Source organism: Penaeus monodon, chromosome 15 (assembly GCF_015228065.2).
Source record: "Penaeus monodon isolate SGIC_2016 chromosome 15, NSTDA_Pmon_1, whole genome shotgun sequence".
NCBI lineage: Eukaryota > Metazoa > Arthropoda > Malacostraca > Decapoda > Penaeidae > Penaeus > Penaeus monodon.
The window spans coordinates 26,320,247-26,320,740 of record NC_051400.1 but is presented as its reverse complement, the minus strand read 5'-3'; the positions used below and the strand labels follow the sequence as shown (position 1 = coordinate 26,320,740).

At 43.3% G+C, this 494-nt stretch overlaps 1 protein-coding gene across 1 annotated transcript in view; it reads right to left on the bottom strand.

Annotated features, from left to right (window-relative positions):
- LOC119582141 (PHD and RING finger domain-containing protein 1-like) overlaps positions 1-494 on the bottom strand; it is a gene marked incomplete at its 3' end in the record, with an annotated part of 5,908 nt that overhangs the window by 2,187 nt on the left and 3,227 nt on the right. Inside the window, 1 exon segment of the mRNA XM_037930379.1 lies at positions 282-433. Coding sequence (XP_037786307.1) covers positions 282-433 — 152 coding nt within the window.

The following is a 494-nucleotide window of genomic DNA, read 5'->3' as shown; positions in this document are numbered from 1 at the left end:
GGATGTTCAGGCTTTGCCTTGGGTCAATTCTATGACTGAATAATGGACTTCATAAGGACTGCTCCAAGATCATGGCTCACTCGAACCGACATAAATGCAAGTTCCATATTTACACAATATATAACTTAAACTTAAACATTCCTTTACAGTCTTCCCTTCTATATCCCTTAAAATCAAACACCTAACACAAAGAAATGTATATCAAATTTCAAATATTCAATTCTCTGAATGTGTAAATCCCAACACGTTTTCAAAACCAACACATCCCAGCCAGACCTTACCTTAGCCCACTCCAAAATGCAGTCCAGACAGAAGGTATGCTCACAGGAAGCTGGAGAGCCAACCTGCCCGCGCATTTTTCCCAGGCAGATTGCGCACGTCTCAGTCCCAGGCGGGCCACTGCTGTCCGAGTCCCCAGATTCCGCATCATCTCCTGAGGAAGAGGAAAGTTACTTAGCAGCTGGAGCTTTATGTCTGACTTATGATTAACAAAG